Here is a 17190-nt window from a genome sequence, read left to right as displayed (position 1 = left end):
CAATGAACTGCTTCCAATTGCCAAAGGAACTATGTTCGGAAATGGATAGCTTGATTGCAAGATTTTGGTGGGGATCAACACAAGAAAAAAAGAAAATCTCTTGGATAGCATGGAGAAAACTTGTCACATCAAAAAAGGTGGGAGGTCTAGGATTCCGTGATTTACACCTCTTTAACAAAGCTTTGCTGGCCAACCAAGCTTGGAAAATAATACAAAGACCAGACTCCCTTATTTACAGACTCCTCAAGGCAAGATACTTTAAAGAAGGTACATTCTTCACGGCGACTCGAGGAGCACAGCCCTCCTACGGGTGGAACTCACTAAGATTTGGTCGAGAATTACTTGAAAGTGGGATCCAAAGAAATGTCGGCAATGGAAAAACCACTCAGCTGAACGATGCATGGCTTCCTACAAACCCACCACGTCCTCCAAGACTTTTAACATCAACGGATCCAAACACCAAGGTTGAAGAGCTAATTGATAAGACGAACCATCAATGGGATGAATTTAAGCTCCTTCACTTGATTAACCCTGAAGACCATCATCTAATCCGAAAAATTTTTATTCCATACAAAGATTCGCCGGACTCCTACTTGTGGTGTTATACAAAGAATGGTCAATACTCGGTGAAATCGGGATATTGGAGAGCGATGAATTTGAGCATTGAGGATGATGAACCCAAAGCACCGTTGGCATTGCACCCGGATATCGCAACAAAAATATGGAATCTGAATATTGTTCCAAAGCTCAAGCATTTTCTTTGGCGATATGCTTCAAAAGCCATTGGCATTGCCGAAAATCTACGACGGCGGAACATGAATGTAAATCCCTATTGTTCAAGATGTTGTAATGAGCTGGAAACAAACGACCACACGTTATTTTCTTGCCCCTCCATTAGACCAATATGGAGAGCTGCTGGTATCCCAACGCAGGATCTATGGGACAGGGATAAACCATTTGAAGGAAAAATCAGATTCTTACTTGACCTCCACGATAACAAACACATTGACAAAGTATGCCGCTATCTTCCATTCTGGTTATTGTGGAGAATCTGGAAGACAAGGAACGACTTGATTTTTAACCACAAAGTCACCAAAGGCGAGGACATTGTCGGCCAAGCGCTTATAGATACAAAGGAATGGCTGGACTGTCAAGATAGGACTCATGGACCTCAACATGACGGAAAGCTACAAGGAGTACGTAGCTCAAGATCGAGTAAATGGTGTAAGCCGGAGAGGGGATACGTGAAGTGTAACTTTGACGCATCACATTATGAAGGCAACCAATCATCTGGATTAGGTAGGATAATCAGGGATTCGAATGGCACATGTCTAGACTGCGGTATGGGAAAATTCCAAGGGAGGCAAACGATTGAAGAGGCCGAATGTTCAGCATTAATATGGGCGATCCAGGCATCATGGGCTTTAGGATATAGACATGTAGAATTCGAAGGAGACAATGCCAACATTGTCAATCTAATCAATGAGGGAGGAATTAATCTACGTCTAAAGCACTACATGGAAGAAATTTGGCAATGGAGGAACATGTTTAACTCAATAAAGTTCACTTTTCGACATCGAGAGCAGAATGGATGTGCAGATCTCTTGGCGAGGAAAGCAGTCCAAAGTCCAAATAATTATTATTTATATCATTGTTGTCCTAGTTTTCTCAATTCCCTTGTAAACAATGATGCCGATTCTGTCTTTTAATAAAGTTAATTGGATGGAAAAAAAAAAAAAAGAAAGAGAAAAAATTTAATTTAACTTTTTAAGAAAAAGTTTTAAAAGCCATGTATACCAGACTTTTAAAAATATCAAAAGAAATGTAGTTACAAAAAAAAAAAAAAAAAAAAAAAAAAAAAAAAGTAAAAAAAAAAGTAAAGTCTGATGGTTAAAATTTTGGCTTTTAAAACTTATTTTGAAAGTAAAAGTGTAGATCCAAAATCCCTATTAAAATCGCTTTCAGTGTCTACGGTTCCGAGGTACTATTTGGGGATCCAAGAGTTGCGCCGAGGAGTGAGGATTTTGTTTTTCGAAATGGATTCTGCAGAGGAAGAAGGTGCTAGGGCTGAAGAAGAGATCGGACGCGCTGGTTTGTGTAGGCAGCGGAGAGCTTCTACGAAGATGGGGATTTACGTTGACACTCTGACTGACGACGACGAATATGAGAGACCCAAGCGAAAAGGCAAAAAGGGGGTATATATGGCTCGGAAAAAGACTACCAAGGAAGACGAAGAGAAGCAAAATAACGAAATCGATCAAAATGTTACGGTTGAAGAAGCGAACGGAGCCACTTCTAAGACGAGGGTTAACACAGACTCAATTACTGAGCAAGTCGAAGATTCTGGAAGCAAGCTTTCCATTGCGGAAAAGACTCGGATACGGACCAACCAAGTCGAGCAACAAGCGTAGAAAAACAGTTAACAAAGACAATAAACACCGCCAGGTTAATGAAAACTCTCTAAAATGTCTCCTTTGCTCATCAATCGTAGCTTACACCCCAATTTTTTATATATTTTTTGGGGATAATTAGGATAATGCTGAAAATTTCGAGTCCAATATGTGTCATCAATGTCAACGGAACGATAGAGGGCAAGTTGTGCGGTGTCAGAATTGCAAGAAAAAGAGATTTCGCCTCCCATGCTTAAGAACTTGGTACGCTCTTCTTACCATAACATTTAGAAATTATTTTGGTTTCTTGTTACTGATTTCATTATATGGTTGTTACAAATGGATCTTTTATAGTTTCTTGGGAGTTTTTAATTTTTAAAAACTTCGTATTCTTTTGGAATGAATGAAGACAAAGGTTTAGCTTTTGAAAATCAATTCCTGTTGATTCATGTATAATTTCATTCATTTACAAACCGAACACCCACTTCCTTTACTGTAGTCTTGTGTTCGGTTCAATTATTTTTCCAGAAGCCTGAAACACTTGTCTAACCACTACTTGCAGGTACCCCAACATAGCAAAAGAAGATATAGCCAAGAAATGCCCATGCTGCTGTAGCATTTGCTGTTGCAGAAGATGCTTGCGTCTAGATACTAAAATAAAAGTAAGTTTTCTCATATCTATCATATCTTGCTTGATTATTTATTTTTATATTTTTAAAATTATTTAAGCTTTTTAGTATAATGATTACTCGAATGCCATGTAGGGGATAAAGTCGAATCTCGAGGTCAGCAAGGATGCAAAAATTCAATTCTCTAAATATACTTTGCGGTGGCTTCTCCCACATATGAAGGAAATAAATGATGAACAAATTGCTGAGAAGGAACTTGAGGCAAAGATATCTGGTACTTTCCATGTTTTTAGCTATGCTGGAAAGTAATGACTGTTTTTGTACTCCCTTCACATTTTTTGCATTTTCATGTTTTAAGTACGTATATTTGTTATATTGTGGGATATACCTGCATTTATTCCAGACAAAACTTAAAGTGAGTGGATTCATTTTTCTAAGTTGGAAACTGGAAGCTGATTAGCTCAAGTATTAAGAAGGTATCTTAATATTGTTTTATTTCACAGGACTGGAGTTTGAAGAGGTGAAGCCCCAAGACGCTGAATCTCCCCCCGATGAAAGACTAACTTGGTATATTACCTTGGTATTCTTGTTTCAATAAGTATGACAAGTTCTTATGTCATGATGCTGTTAGTAACTTGCTTCTTTGTTGTTTTAACTCTTTGGGCTTACAGTGATATCTGCAAGACTTCGATCTTTGATCTTCATAGGAGTTGCGAGGACTGTTCTTGTGATATCTGCCTTACTTGTTGCCTTGAGATCCGCAATGGAAAGCCTCAGGCATGTAAGGAGGATGTGTCTTGCAATTATATTAACCGAGGTTTAGAGTATGCACATGGAGGAAAAGGACAAGTTATTGAAATGCCGAGTGATGAACCGAATGATAGCAAAGACCATATGAAGGACCCATCTATGTGGAAAGCAAATGAAGCTGGAATCATTACTTGTTATTGTGGTGCCGAGAATTTAGTGTTGAAACGCCTACTTCCGGATGGTTGGGTATCTGATTTGTATAAGCAAGTAGAAAAATCTGCTGAAGCTGGCAAACTTTTGGATTTGTCTGAAACGGTTTCGGAACGATGCCCTTGTTTTAAGTCTGACGGTCATATCGACATGGACAACGGTAAAGTGTTCAAGGCTGCTTGTCGAGAAGGTTCAGAGGACAATTATATATATTGTCCAAGTGTTAGAGATGTTCAACAAGATGATCTGAAGCATTTTCAACATCATTGGGTCAAAGGTGAGCCTGTGGTTATGAGGAATGTGCTTGAGGCTACATCTGGTTTAAGCTGGGAACCAATGGTAACATATCGTGCCTGCCGTCTGATACGCAACAAAAAGCATGAAACACTTCTAGATGTTAATTCTACTGATTGTCTGGACTTCTGTGAGGTTAGTTTTTCCGCGATGAATATGTTCTTGACTCATATCTTTTCGTATATAAAACACAAGTACTTGCATGGCAATCATTTGTTTTCTGGTATAGTTAATATCAATTGTTTTACGTTCATGTTACCCATATAACCTGGGATGATGCTTCAGTTTCTAACTAAAAGTGTGCAATTAGTTGCCAGTCAAATTTATTTAAGACTTTAATAGTTGGAAATAAACTGCTGAAAAGCTCAATAAGCAGCAATATGCCCTTCTTTATCTAATGATTTTTTAATGGATGCAGGTAGAAATTACTCTTCATGAATTTTTCACCGGATACATAGAGGGCAGATATGATCGAATGGGTTGGCCACGTGTTCTAAAATTGAAAGATTGGCCTCATCTAAGTTCTTCGAAGAAAATTTGCCACGTCATTCGGAGGAGTTCTTAACTTCTTATGCAGTTTGCCTTTGAAGCAGTACACTCACCCAACTAATGGACCTTTGAATCTGGCTGTCAAACTGCCTAAAAATTGCTTGAAGCCAGACATGGGGCCAAAGACGTATATTGCTTATGGATTTGCGCAAGAATTTGGCCGTGGAGATTCTGTTACTAAGCTCCATTGCGACATGTCTGATGCGGTTAGTACCCTTATGTTTTGTCTTTTCTCGTGTTCATTTTCATTTCTTTGTTATACTTATGTCGCTTCTTCTGATAGTTTCCCTTGGTATACCCCATAATGATTTCACATTTCAGCACATAGTAAAACAACAGGATCAGATTTTATTTCGTAATAGAATCATACCTACATCAGTCCATTTTGATTTTTTTTAATTACATTTAGGATTAGTTTTCTCTTCTTCATTTGTGTGGCAGTTTTTTCTTTTTTTTTGACAAATCAATAATTTCATTAGAACTTAAAAGGATTCTTTTTTTTAAACGTGAAAACTTTAAAAAATATTTTGAATAGTAAAAAATTAACAAAATCACAATTTCTAATGTAAACAAATGGTATACCATTTATCCTTAATATATATACAAAAAGAATTACTAGCTTTTTACTTCTTTTTTTTTTCCTTTGTCCGCTTGTCCAAGCCAATATATTGTCAGTTGCAGTCGCCAACTATTGTTGTTGTCTATCGTAAAACTGATGACAACCAATAAAAAAAGTTTACCATATGTCGTTCATTGTTCTTTTCTGAACTTAACTTCCTGCCATCTGTTATCGGTAGTCGTTGCCGGTAAAATAAAAGGACCAACATCAATCTTGCAGTATTTGTTATAATTTACTCAAATTCTCAATTTGTTAGGATGCAATAAATGTTAAGAATCTTTAAGATAATGCCACATTGAAAGTTTGCTCCCTTCCTATTGGTAAACATGCTTTCATATAAAACTGTTTATACTCATCTGAAGAGTTTGGATGGCTGAATCTTCTTGCTCTTTTTGGTGGGACTTTCCTTGTTTCCGATCAGCGGAGTTACCAAACCTTTCTTTTATAAATCGTACTAATTAAGTTCCTAATAAAAGGTCCACTGACATTATATTTTATACAGTATTAATCTCTCTCTATTATCTAAATTTGTTTAATATCTTTATTGCTGTGTTGGTTATTTCAGGTAAATGTTTTGACGCACATATCTGAAGTGCCCATTAGAAGGGAAAAGCAACCTGATATTGAAAAACTGAAAAAGAAGCATGCTGAACAAGATCTCAAGGAGCTGTATTCCTCAGTAGCTAACAAGGAGGAAATGATGGAGATTCTTGAAAAGTCTAGCCAAGAAGTCGAAAATGTTGAGACCGATGATGGAGCTCTTTGGGACATTTTCCGTAGAGAAGACATTCCAAAATTAGAACATTACCTTCAGAAACATTACAAGGAGTTTAGACATTTCTACTGTTGCCCTTTGTCCCAGGTACACCAACTTTGCCTACTTTACCATTTTTCTTCTTTTTCATTGAACATATGTACTTATGTAGTGTCTATTTGTGTCCACTCTCTCTACAATTTTGTGCTGGTTTTTGTCTTATCTTATATGTTCATCCATCTTCGTATTTTCAGATTGCTCATCCAATACATGACCAAACGTTCTATTTGACACGGTATCATATAGCGAAGCTGAAAGAAGAATATGGTATGGCGGATTTTACTAATAACCAATCACATTTTCGTGCTTTCCACATTATATTGACAGTTTTGGTCATATCTATGAGGCTGTATTGTGCAGGCATTGAACCATGGACCTTTAATCAGAAGCTTGGGGATGCTGTCTTAATACCTGTAGGGTGCCCACATCAAGTCAGAAATTTGAAGGTAAATATCTATTCTTTTAGCTTAGGATACCGTGGATTTGAGCAAATTGGGCTTTTAATATCTCAGTAAAAGGTTCATCGATTGATCATTACAGTTCTCTTGGTTCTTGCAGTCTTGCACAAAGGTAGCGCTTGACTTTGTCTCACCTGAAAATGTCAGCGAGTGTTTACGCTTGACAAAACAATATCGTCTACTTCCACCAAATCATTTTGCTAAAGAAGACAAGTTAGGGGTATATCTGTTGTCTCAATTCTGGTTCTTTTGCGCAAAGTTTTCAACTCCACTCTAATTGTTTTTTTTTTGCTGGATTCCTGTGTGTGCTTAAACAGGTAAAGAAGATGATAATTTATGCAGTTGATAGGGCTCTCAAAGACTTAAGTGGAAAGGAGTGAGTTTTAACTTCTCTTCTCACTACCTATAGCAATCATCAGTAAAATGAGTTTCTTTTATGTTGAAGCTTGAGTTATTTTTTTTGTGTTGGTTTAGGTCTACAGAACCCGAAGAGACGAAAAATTTAAAGAAAGGGAAGAAGTCAAAGGTGATAGTGAAGGCCGTCGATAAGGCTCTCAAAGACTTACCTCCAAGTGAAAAGTGAGTTTTTCACTTCTCTTCTCACTACCTTAAAAAAAAAAATCAGTAAACTGAGTTTGTTTTTGTCTAAGCTGAGTTTTTTGTTTTGTGTTGGTCAGGTCTTCGGAAACCGTAGAGGAGAAATCAAACGGGATAGTCAATCCAATCGATAAGGCTCTCCAAGACTTACCCCCAACTGAAAAGAAGTGTTACCCCCAACTGAAAAGAAGTGAGCTTTTACTTATCTTCTCACTACCTACAAAAAGCATTAGTAATCTGAGTTTCTTTTCGTCTATAAGCTGAGTTTCTTTTTGCTGTTGGTTCAGGTCTCCGGAAGGGGAAGGGAAGAAAAAAGCAGAGATAGTGAAGACATACGAGCGTAGAAAAAAGCAATGAAGTGAAGAAATCAACTCATAGACATTGGCAACGGAGAAGATAATAAGAGTAGTTTTTTTTGTTGCATCTCAGTTTCTCATCATCTTTTGTTGTAGCTTTTAGCAAACTCTTTTGCTAATTTCCTTTACGGAATCAGTAAGTTAAACGGAGCACATTTGGCATACTGTATGTAGTCCTAAGTTATATCTTTCGCGTATTTTATATTCCCTCCTCAATCACCTCAACTGGATTCTGTGAAGAAGTACAGTGACCTTAATTTCTCGTGATAATTGCTGAGGTAACCAAAACAATAACTGACTTGAAGTTTTTGAAAGAAACAAGTTAAACAATTCTAATTGAAACTGGATTTAGTAGAGAAGATATTCTAACAAGAAAATGAATTATTTTTGTGGAAGCCTTTCAAACTAGACTGACAGTTATTGTTTTAATTACCTCAGCAGGTCAGGTTATTGACATGGAATTTCATCAAACTAAAGCTCAAAACAAAGACTTTGTTAAAACCTCTTCAAGTTGTCAATTTACCGTCTGGTGAGAAGACTTCAATCTTCTATGATTATGAAAGGATTCAAAAGCGATGTTATTTCTGTCAGAGGCTCACCCATGAACGAGATCACTGCCCATGGTATCTTCAACAGCAACAGTCCTTAAAAGAAGCTGAGAAAGAAACTCTCCCAGATAAGTCTGCTCCTTTGAAAACCAAAACTTCTGATCGTGTTAGGATTGATTCTTTGGCTCTAGAAGAACTTCGTCAATTTTTTGCTGACTCCACTGTCTCTTATCGCTTTACCAAAGATTCTCAATCTAAAGCTTCGATAGGTTGTTTGGCACTGACTTCTCTTCATGCTCCTATTCCAGGAAATATTTCTCAATCCATACCATCAATATCTCCTGAAATTGACAAAGGCAAAGGAATTATAGTGAATTTTGGAGCTTCTACTGACACCAATATCACCAAGCCTACAGCTAAAGCACTCTTGCCTTCTTCAGGGTTTCTCTTTGATAAATCTACTTTCTCTGAAGCTACTACTTCTAAACCTGCTACAAGCAAGGCTTATTTTCGAAAAAAGACCTACAAACCAAGGAAGAAACTTCAAGGTACACCTATTTCCTCTTCTTTGAAAAAGGTTGAACAGGATAAAGGTCTTCAGAAAGTTGTAGTGCATAAGAGAAAAGGTCTTCCACTGAGGTTTACAGAGGCAATTTCAGATTTGATAAAAGGTTTTTAAATAAACATCTTGTGAAAGAAACTATATCTACTGCTTGGACGTCAAATACCTATCCGTCCCATTTATCTTCAGTTTCTGACAAGCTTAGATACTGCAGGAGAGCCCTCGGCAAATGGAAAAGAAAAAACTGTTTAAACTCTCAGGACAGGCTCTCTCAGCTTCAGATCGCTTTGGAACAAGAGCAGTCTTCAGTTCTTCCTTCAACAATTCAAATGAATAACCTCAAGAATCAGTTAAATCAAGCTTATAGAGAGGAAGAATCATATTGGAGTAAAAAAAGTAGAGAAAAATGGATGCAAGAAGGATCTCATAATACGAAGTTTTTCCATGCTTCTGTCTAAGCCAACAGAACACAAAAGAGAATAGACATTTTGAAAGATTGCAATGGCAATAATAAAAAAATCAGAAGCTTCTAAAGGTGAAATTGCCACAGCTTACTTTATAGACTTATTTAAAACCTCTTCTCCTGGAAATTTCGACTGGCTTTTTCATGATTTTGAACCTAAAGTTTCTCCAAGTATGAATGAGTCTTTGATAAGTCCAGTTTCTTCTGAAGAGATTAAACAGGCTGTCTTCTCGATAAACCCTTCTAGTGCACCCTGCTCTGATGGCATGACAGGTCTTTTCTTTCAGAAATATTGGGAGATCATAGGTCTTCAAGTTACCATGGAAATTCAGAAATTTGTTTCCACAGGCTCCTTTCCTTCACTCAGCTGTGTATTCTTCCAAAGGTATTACACCCAAATCAGATGTCTGATCTCAGACCTATTAGTCTATGTTTTGTATTATAGTGAATTTTGGAGCTTCTACTGACACCAATATCACCAAGCCTACAGCTAAAGCACTCTTGCCTTCTTCAGGGTTTCTCTTTGATAAATCTACTTTCTCTGAAGCTACTACTTCTAAACCTGCTACAAGCAAGGCTTATTTTCGAAAAAAGACCTACAAACCAAGGAAGAAACTTCAAGGTACACCTATTTCCTCTTCTTTGAAAAAGGTTGAACAGGATAAAGGTCTTCAGAAAGTTGTAGTGCATAAGAGAAAAGGTCTTCCACTGAGGTTTACAGAGGCAATTTCAGATTTGATAAAAGGTTTTTAAATAAACATCTTGTGAAAGAAACTATATCTACTGCTTGGACGTCAAATACCTATCCGTCCCATTTATCTTCAGTTTCTGACAAGCTTAGATACTGCAGGAGAGCCCTCGGCAAATGGAAAAGAAAAAACTGTTTAAACTCTCAGGACAGGCTCTCTCAGCTTCAGATCGCTTTGGAACAAGAGCAGTCTTCAGTTCTTCCTTCAACAATTCAAATGAATAACCTCAAGAATCAGTTAAATCAAGCTTATAGAGAGGAAGAATCATATTGGAGTAAAAAAAGTAGAGAAAAATGGATGCAAGAAGGATCTCATAATACGAAGTTTTTCCATGCTTCTGTCTAAGCCAACAGAACACAAAAGAGAATAGACATTTTGAAAGATTGCAATGGCAATAATAAAAAAATCAGAAGCTTCTAAAGGTGAAATTGCCACAGCTTACTTTATAGACTTATTTAAAACCTCTTCTCCTGGAAATTTCGACTGGCTTTTTCATGATTTTGAACCTAAAGTTTCTCCAAGTATGAATGAGTCTTTGATAAGTCCAGTTTCTTCTGAAGAGATTAAACAGGCTGTCTTCTCGATAAACCCTTCTAGTGCACCCTGCTCTGATGGCATGACAGGTCTTTTCTTTCAGAAATATTGGGAGATCATAGGTCTTCAAGTTACCATGGAAATTCAGAAATTTGTTTCCACAGGCTCCTTTCCTTCACTCAGCTGTGTATTCTTCCAAAGGTATTACACCCAAATCAGATGTCTGATCTCAGACCTATTAGTCTATGTTTTGTATTATACAAGATTATCTCCAAAATCTTGACATCAAGACTGCAACCGTTACTTCCTTCAGTGGTTTCTCCTACTCAAACAGCCTTTGTTTCAGAAAGACTGATTTCTGACAATATTTCTATTGCTCATGAGATGATTCATGCTAAGGACTCACTCTACTATCTCCTCTGAATACATGGCCATTAAAACTGATATGTCAAAAGCTTTTGATCGGTTAGAATGGAGCTATCTAAAAAGGCTTTTAATGGCAATTGGCTTTCACAAAAAATGAATTGATTGTGTCATGGTTTGTGTTTCTACGGTGGCTTACTCAGTTTTAATCAATGACCAACCTTATGGCATGATAGTACCACAGAGAGGTTTGAGCCAAAGTGACCCTATCTCTCCTTTTCTTTTTTGTTCTTTGTACTGAAGGACTCACTCATATGTTGAACAGAGCTGAAAGAGAAATGATCTATACAAGGAATTCAATTTTCACCAACAGGTCCAGCCATTCATCACTTGTTTGCTGATGACAGTTTATTCAGGTGTAAGGCTTCTTTTGAACAAGCACATAAGCTTCAGCAAATTCTTGACTACTATGGAACAATTACAGGGCAGCGAATTAATCTCTCAAATTCTTCCATAACCTTTGGCTCCAAAGTTGATCCTCAGATACAAAAAAACAATCAAATCTCTGACAGGCATTCACAATGAAGGTGGAACAGGTACATATCTTGGACTCCCAAAATGCTTTAGTGGTTCTAAAGTTCAAATGTTATGGCCCTGGTTGGTTTGAGCGTACATTATCACTTGGATGAAAGGAAATTCTTCTTAAAGCAATTGCTATGGGCTGCTATGGCCCTCCCAGTCTATGCCATGTCATGTTTTAAACTGCCAAAAACTACATGAAAAGATTACTTCAGCTATGTCAAGTTTTTGGTGGAATTCAATGGAGAATAAAAAGAAGATCCATTGGTTAAGCTGGGATAAGTTATGTTTGGCAAAGGAGAATGGAGGTTTAGGATTCAGAGATTTAGAAGCATTTAATCAAGCTTTATTGGCCAAACAGGTTTGGAGAATTCTTCAAAACCCTGACTGTCTTTTTGCCGAGTTATGAAAAGCAAATACTTCAAATCTAGCAAACCGATAACACCTACCACCAGTTTTGCATCACTTAGCTCCAGCTTAGCAAGGCATCCTCGCATAAACAAATCTGTTGCGGATGGTACTTTACCAAGACCTGTCAACGAAGAGCTAGGTAGCATATCCATCGAGTTTAACCTCGCAGGGTAAACAGTCTTCTGGAGATCTGATTCCTACAAATATCAAACCCTCTCATTTAAGAAACTAGAAAACATGCCAAACTGATAAGTCTCTAAAGTCAAATAATCTGACTGATAATTTGAAGAAGGGTAATAAGCAATTAGGACCAACTCCTCAAAATCGCACTCTCTACACTAATCAAATAAGGCAGCTGGATGTGAAGGTTTTGAAACGAGCAAAAAAATACTGCAGTAGACATGCAAAAAGACAAGTGAAAGGCGAGTTACAAGCATGGGCTCAAATAACACATCTTTCTTAAAGAAATCTTATCAATTCAAATTACATGTACACAAGATAGCTGAGAACTCTGAAGAACTTTATTCTCCACTACACACCTGGATCATGTGAAGAATGAGCAGACAACTATTAACATCATCAAGGATGCCGATGTACATAGCAATATGCTTACCCCAAAACATCTTGATGTACATCATTAGCATTGTATCTTGTATATCCAAGGCCAGTGTAGTCTCAGACGTAAAAACCGAAAAAAATGACTAATGACTTTGTCTCCGTCTAGCAAATCACCATCAATATATGCAGATTCTTCACAAATTATATCATATATACATCTGATTATAGTTTTGTTCTTAAGGTTAACTTAAAACAAAGGAAAAATATTCTATACTAACATCAAGGTATCAAACCATTTATGAGCCAAGATAAAAAATTATGTTCCACCAAAATTATAACCAGAAACCTTTGACAGTGACTTGTATGTGGTCATGCAGAGAAAACCAAATCATTGTGGTTTTCATTTGATGCAGTTAATATATTTCAGCAGCCATCATATAAAAGCTTAAAGAGTGTGAGAATGACTTTTGTACCTTGAAATCGATGGAGAAAGAGATAGAATTGGGATATGGTACAGGAGTTAATCGAATGGGCTAAGGATTTCGGATTGAAAGCACAAAATGTCAAAGATTTTGGTGGAGAGAATTGAGAGAGATCGATGTGTGGAAACAATGGCTGGTTTGCCACTTTCTGAGAAAAAGTTGGCTGGTTTGCCACCCTTCTATTTTAGTTTTATTTGATGAATAAAATTTAAAAGAATTTAAATCAATTATTATGAAAAGACGAAAAACCCAGTTAAAATAGACAACATCAGATCTCGTCGATCCGTTACGATTTATCCGACCCAAGCCCAATGATTTTATCGAGCGAAGCCCATCCGACGAAGCCCAACTGTGTAAAAAACGAGAAAACGAAACCGTTTCATTATTTCTCACTCTGAAGAAAATCGAATCGATTTCCATTTCTTTCATTTTTCGAAACCCTAAGTTAAATTTCCGATTTCTTTGATTTCTTGGATTTCTTCTCCTATATTGTCGATTTCTTCTCCATTCTCACCTTCTAAGTCGAATTTCGCATCGCCCTTTTCCCTGTTCATATCCAAATCCGCAAATCCGTCAAAAATCTGGGGAATTTTGCAATGGCTCGTGTAAGAGACGGTGAAGGGGTGTATGAATCGACGGCGAGGCGTCCGACAGAACCAGCGGATGCTTCGGTCGAACCTGGAAAAGAAACCGCAGATCCGACAGAACCAGATGCTTCTATGGTCAAACCTGGAAGTGAAAGCGTCGGGATGCAAATTGATCCGACAGAAGAAGCAGCACTTGATGATTCTGAGAGTCAACTTGCAAACGAAACCGTCGAGTTGGAAAGGGATGATGCTGAAAGACAAGAAGCAGTTGATGATTCAGATATTCAAGTTGGAAATGAGAGTCCGATAGAACCGAGTACTGAAGCACGAGAGGCTGCAGAGGAGGAACTCGTGGATGCATCAGAAGAAGAGGAAGAGAACGTTAATGCTCAGGTATACATTAGTTTGAGAATGGATTAGGAAAGTCATAGTACAACTAGTTCAACTATTGAATTAGGTTGTCTTTGAATATGAGTATATATAGTTTTGAATTTATTTGTTGGTATAATTGAATCGGAGTATATATAGGTTTGATTTTATGTGTTTTGATACAACTAGTTAAACTTCTCCCGATTATATATATGTTTGAATTGTGTGTTTTAATATAACTAGTTCAACTACTTAAACTCAGGGATTGTGTTTTGAATATGCAGGATACATTTGAGGCCGAGGAAGAGGATGATGCTGCTGGTAATTCTGGTAAAAAGGATGAGGATGGTGTTGTTGTTGCTGGTAAAGATGGTATAGAAGCTGTAAAGGATGTTGGTATAGAGGCCGAAGAGGATTTTGGTATAGAGGATGAGGCTGCTGAAGCTAGTAAGGACATTGCTGGTATAACAGCTGATGATGATTCTAGTAATGATGATGATGAAGATGATTCCCAGCCACTGCCGCCAGAGAAAATGTATTCAGAATACACCAAAGGATGTAAAATAGGAACTAGGTGTAATGTCACTGAGACAGTGAAGTGGATAGAGGAAGAGTTTAAAGAGGAAGCAGGATGGTTCAGAAGCCACCCTCAGTTCAAGCATGTATTCCACATGCCTAGGGAGCCAAACCACATGACTCAAGGCATGTGGATGCTTATGCTGCGCACAGTTGAGACAGATATGGAGAGGGAGTGCTGGTTTGTGGTTAATGGAGTACCTATTAGGTACTCCATCAAAGAGCATGCGTTGCTAACTGGGTTTAATTGCAAGGAATACCCGAAGAACCATGAGAATATGGGGAATCTGAAGTTTGTGAAGAGAATGTTCAAAAGGACTGAGAAGATAAAGGCGTCTGATGTATTAGTTAAGTTGAAGGAAAAGAGGAGTTGGAAAGGAGATGATAAGAAGAAGTTAGTAGTCTTGTATTTCCTATGGAAGGTAGTAAAAGCAAGCTCAAAAAGTGATGGAAACATAGAATCCTTTATTTTAAGGATTGTTGATGATTTGGATGCATGTGAGACATATCAATGGGGCCGGTATTCCTTCTTGGAATGTATGAAAGGGATCCGGAATATGATGAAGAATTTGAATGGGTCTGTCAAACCTAAAGCTCAACCTAGCTTTAGTGGATTCATTGTACCTCTGGAGGTAAGCCTTTGTTTTTGATGTCTGAGTATTTGAAGTTGTATATATGGTTTTATGATATTAACTGTGTGTGTTTTTTTGTAGATTCTGCCTTATGAGTGTATTCCACATCTTGGACTGAAATATAGAGTACTTGTACGTGCATCAAATGGCTGTCCAAAGATGTGCAAACACAAGTTTAAAGAATCTGGCATGAAAGGTATCCCTTTGGAAGAAATATATCAAGAGCTTGGGACTAGCAAGGTTAGAGTTTCTGGCTTCATTTGATTATTTGGTTTGTGTCATGTATTTGATCAAGAGTCTAAGTTAAATGTATGTGTAATCACAGGATATTGACAGCATCTTGGTACCAGACCAATATGAGAAATCTCTGTTGGCTGGAATCATTTAAGATAATGTTGATGATGGCCTAGGGCATATTGATATCATTGTTGACAGTTGGAGAGAGCGTCTAGTAGAAAAGAAGAAAAAGATATGGTGGGAAGGAATGTACCAGCTGGACCAGGCGTCCCGAGAGATTGGTAATAAGTTTCTTGAGAATGAAGACCCTGAGCAACAAGCCCCTGAGCAAGAAGTCCCTGAGAAAGAGAGTTCTGATATTGCTAAAGTTGTTGCATCTCTTGCCTCACTAACAGAGGTGGTGAAAAATGGCTTTCATGCCATTGAGGAGAAGTTTAGGGATATGGAGATTAGAGTGAAGACTCTTGAAGTGTCTGTGGCAGCTCAGGGATATCATAGTCCGGTGTTTCCGCCATATGGGTCGCCTCTGGAAACACAATATGGGACAAGAACTGATTTTGAGGGTGGGCAGATGAGTCAAACCATGGAATTGGTTTTGTATAATCCCATTTCTCCAACTGTTCCAGAACAAGGTGAGTGTAGAAGTTTCTTGGTTATTTATTGAACTTTTAAAGTGGACTAATAAACTGTTTTCTTTGTACATTGTATGAAGGTGATGAGGAGGAGGAAAAGAATGAGGAGGAGAAAAAGAATGAGGAAGAGATGAAAGGAAAAGAGAAGAAGAAGGGCAAGAAGACAAAGAGGATGTTGCAGCAAGAGGGTGGACCTGTAATAGCAACCGGACAGAAGCGAACAAGGGCAGCTTCTCAACATATTAAGACACCATTTGTGGAAGTGCAGCCGAAGAGAAGGAGAAAGAAGTAAGAACTATGGTTGATGTGTGCTGGTGGTGTAGGAAAAAACTAAAAAATCTTTTGGACATGATTATTTGTGTTTTGAACAAGTAGGAACTATTGTTGATGTTATTTTGGTTGTACCTGGAGTTAGTACTTGTTATTTTGGTTAATTTTAGATTTCCTACTTTTGGGTACAACTGTGTTCAGTCGGTACAACTGGTCAAGGCAGTACAACTGGTCAAGTCGGTACAACTTCGTGGTACAACTATGTCAAAGCGAAGACAACTTTTGAAATAAAATTGGTCAAATACTTGTTAAACATTTAGAAATAAAACTAGGTCAAATACTTGTTAACCATTGTCAAATAAAAAATTTGACAATTACAACTAGACGGTACAACTGGTCAAGACGGTACAACTTTGTGGTACAACTTGTTAAACATTTAGAAATAAAACTAGGTTACTAGTTCAAACTTAAGAAACTAATAGGAAATAAAGGAGATTAGTCTACATAGGGTTATTACAAACATAAGAAGTCTACAAAGATTTAGAGGAATACATAAATACATAAGTGGTTATTACTACCACTTAGATAGCAACTCCTTCAGCCTACCAATCTCAGTTTCTTTCTCCTCCAAACGCTTATGAAGATCATCGACTTGAGCACGCATAATTCGAACAGACTCGCGAAGGGACTCCAACATAGGATTTTGGTAAGCGTGGTGGATTGATTCTTTCTGGGTTTCAAATTTGTTATGGACGACAGTAAACTCCTCATTAACTGCATCATCCCACCACTTTTGAAGGTGTTCTCTACCATCCTAAGCATAAGCATCATTCATCAATCATAAGAAAAACGAATTCATCATCAACAATACAAAAAAATTCATCATACCTCCAAATTTGGACATTTGTATTCCTTTCTTCCTTGATTATTGCCAGTGGTACACACAACAAGCTTAACGTAGGTTCCACAGAA

General features: G+C 37.6%; 4 protein-coding genes and 1 long non-coding RNA gene across 9 annotated transcripts; 4 read left to right on the top strand and 1 right to left on the bottom strand.

Annotated features, from left to right (window-relative positions):
* The first annotated feature begins 650 nt into the window (after positions 1–650).
* Positions 651–1709, top strand: LOC9301596. Its single transcript, XM_002865476.2, has one exon. The coding sequence runs from the start codon at positions 651–653 to the stop codon at positions 1707–1709; it is 1059 nt and encodes a 352-aa protein (XP_002865522.1).
* Positions 1710–1978: 269 nt separating this feature from the next.
* On the top strand, positions 1979–7868 carry LOC9299864 (lysine-specific demethylase JMJ25). Its single transcript, XM_021027461.1, is given in 17 exon segments — positions 1979–2445; positions 2533–2654; positions 2953–3052; positions 3155–3293; positions 3523–3586; positions 3691–4408; positions 4692–4785; positions 4788–4846; positions 4849–5028; positions 6007–6303; positions 6450–6522; positions 6616–6701; positions 6814–6933; positions 7031–7089; positions 7188–7292; positions 7391–7500; positions 7598–7868. Coding segments are annotated over 17 exon segments (2646 nt in total). The 5' UTR covers positions 1979–2163; the 3' UTR covers positions 7636–7868.
* A 1905-nt stretch (positions 7869–9773) lies between these two features.
* LOC110228983 lies at positions 9774–10429 on the top strand. Its single transcript, XR_002332506.1, has 2 exons — positions 9774–9861; positions 10090–10429. It is a non-coding gene; the product is annotated as an uncharacterized LOC110228983 (long non-coding RNA).
* LOC9301595 lies at positions 9860–13033 on the bottom strand. Of its 5 annotated transcripts, none has more exons than XR_002332484.1 (5): positions 12907–13033; positions 12489–12625; positions 12363–12414; positions 11914–12265; positions 11216–11657 (listed from the first exon to the last, which is right to left on the bottom strand). XR_002332484.1 is itself a non-coding variant. In XM_021027480.1 (4 exons), exons 2-4 carry the CDS (start codon positions 12517–12519, stop codon positions 10077–10079), a joined length of 378 nt encoding a protein of 125 aa, XP_020883139.1. In that variant the 5' UTR covers positions 12520–12625; positions 12907–13033; the 3' UTR covers positions 9860–10076. The 5 variants fall into 5 exon arrangements, 1 of the variants encoding a protein (XP_020883139.1); XR_002332485.1 differs by having other exon boundaries at positions 11914–12072; XM_021027480.1 differs by lacking the exons at positions 11216–11657; positions 12363–12414 and adding an exon at positions 9860–10190 and having other exon boundaries at positions 11914–12072; positions 12415–12625.
* Positions 13034–15728: 2695 nt separating this feature from the next.
* LOC110228968 lies at positions 15729–16406 on the top strand. Its single transcript, XM_021027469.1, has 2 exons — positions 15729–15948; positions 16029–16406. Exons 1-2 carry the CDS (start codon positions 15759–15761, stop codon positions 16238–16240), a joined length of 402 nt encoding a protein of 133 aa, XP_020883128.1. The 5' UTR covers positions 15729–15758; the 3' UTR covers positions 16241–16406.
* The last annotated feature ends 784 nt before the right edge of the window (positions 16407–17190 follow it).

Source organism: Arabidopsis lyrata, assembly GCF_000004255.2.
Source record: "Arabidopsis lyrata subsp. lyrata unplaced genomic scaffold ARALYscaffold_8, whole genome shotgun sequence".
Classification (NCBI taxonomy): Eukaryota; Viridiplantae; Streptophyta; class Magnoliopsida; order Brassicales; family Brassicaceae; genus Arabidopsis; species Arabidopsis lyrata.
Note: the sequence above shows the minus strand (reverse complement) of the source record. Positions and strands in the feature narration are given on the sequence as shown.